This window comes from Gastrolobium bilobum, unplaced genomic scaffold, assembly GCF_033153095.1.
Source record: "Gastrolobium bilobum isolate Gb01-03AN ecotype WA unplaced genomic scaffold, APGP_CSIRO_Gbil_v1 utg5007, whole genome shotgun sequence".
Classification (NCBI taxonomy): Eukaryota; Viridiplantae; Streptophyta; class Magnoliopsida; order Fabales; family Fabaceae; genus Gastrolobium; species Gastrolobium bilobum.
Genome location: NW_026896359.1, coordinates 147,375 through 149,009, shown reverse-complemented (window position 1 = coordinate 149,009; position 1,635 = coordinate 147,375). Strand labels below are relative to the sequence as shown.

General features: G+C 38.4%; 1 protein-coding gene across 1 annotated transcript; it reads left to right on the top strand.

The window, feature by feature from the left end:
* The first annotated feature begins 275 nt into the window (after window positions 1–275).
* LOC133299338 (uncharacterized mitochondrial protein AtMg00810-like) lies at window positions 276–1,346 on the top strand. Its single transcript, XM_061498795.1, has one exon. The coding sequence runs from the start codon at window positions 276–278 to the stop codon at window positions 1,344–1,346; it is 1,071 nt and encodes a 356-aa protein (XP_061354779.1).
* Window positions 1,347–1,635: the final 289 nt, after the last annotated feature.

The following is a 1,635-nucleotide window of genomic DNA, read 5'->3' as shown; positions in this document are numbered from 1 at the left end:
GCGCTAAAAGGCCCGTTTAGTTGCTAAGGGTTTCAGTCAACAGGAAGGGATTGATTTTCTGGAAACTTTTTCACCGGTGGCTAAAATTACAATTGTTCGTGTTCTTCTTGCTTTGGCTACTGTCAATAATTGGTCTCTTACCCGATTAGATGTCAATAATGCATTCCTCCATGGGGACTTATTTGAGGAGGTTTATATGACTTTGCCTATTGGATATTCTCCTCCACATTCTGTTTTGCCTCCGAATGATGTTTGCAAGCTACACAAATCTTTATATGGCCTTCGTCAAGCTTCAAGGCAGTGGTTTGCTAAATTTTCTACTACTATTGAATCTGGGTTTTTCTCAATCTTACTCTGATTATTCTTTATTTGTTTGTTCCTCATCTAATGCCTTCATTGCAATTTTAGTTTATGTGGATGATATCATCATTGCTTCTAATAATTCTTCGGAAGTGCAGCACCTTACTGATCTTTTACACAACAAATTTAAGTTGAAAAATCTTGCTGATTTAAAGTATTTTTTGGGCCTCGAGGTTGCGCGTAGCAGAAGATGTATTTTTATTTGCCAACGACAGTATGCTTTACAAATACTCAACTATTTTGGTCATATGGGATGTAAATCTCGTTCTACTTCTCTTGAGGTTGGTCTCAAACTCTCATCTGATTCTGGTGATTTTCTTCCTGACCCCTCTGTGTACAGACGTCTTATTAGTCGTCTCATCTACCTCACTATTACTCGGCCCAATCTCTCTTACACTGTTAATCTTCTTAGTCAATTTATGGCTGCTCCTCGTGAACCCCATCTTCAAGCTGTCCACCGTCTCCTTGGTTATGTCAAAAGCACAATTGGACAAAGGTTGTTTTATTCCTCCATTACTTCTCTTCAATTGAATGCATTCTGTGATGCTGACTGGGCTGCATGTCCGGATAGTCGTCGTTCCATTTCTGGATTTTGTGTTTTCATTGGTGATTCTCTAATTTCATGGAAATCTAAGAAGCAACAAACAGTATCAAGATCATCCACTGAAGCTGAATACCGTGCTATGGCTTATGTTACATGTGAACTGTTGTGGCTCTTTTCTCTGTTTAAAGACCTATGTTTTTTTCATCATGGACCTGCTCATCTTTTCTGTGATAATCAGTCTGCATTACACTTAGCATCCCATCTTGTGTTCCATGAACGCACTAAACACATTGAGATTGACTGTCATATTGTACATGAGCATATTCTCAAAGGGCATCTAAAGACTTTTCCAATTCCCTCTTCTAAGCAACTGGCTGATCTTCTTACCATAGCATTACTGCCTTCTCAGTTTTCTGCTTTGTTGTCCAAGCTGGGAGTCTGAAATATATACTCTCCACCTTGAGCGGGCCTATTAGATATTATTTTCTTTATTATTTGCTATTTTTGGTTGTAACTAACATGCTGCTGAGGTGTACGCTTTATTTGAGCTGCTTCTGTTTTGCACCTCGGGTGAGCACGTGGTCACACCCTTTTTCTGTTACGTTTTCTTCTTGCTATGGCTGATATATAGATGGCCTCTTGTATTTCATTTTCACTTGAATCAATACAATATGAATATTCAGTTTCCAGCAAGCTTTTATTCTAATAGTGAAAAGATTAGATTTTCCTAA

Bases quoted from the DNA above. Each gene is read 5' to 3' on its own strand.
- LOC133299338 (XM_061498795.1), top strand. From the start codon at position 276: ATGGCCTTCGTCAAGCTTCAAGGCAGTGGTTTGCTAAATTTTCTACTA.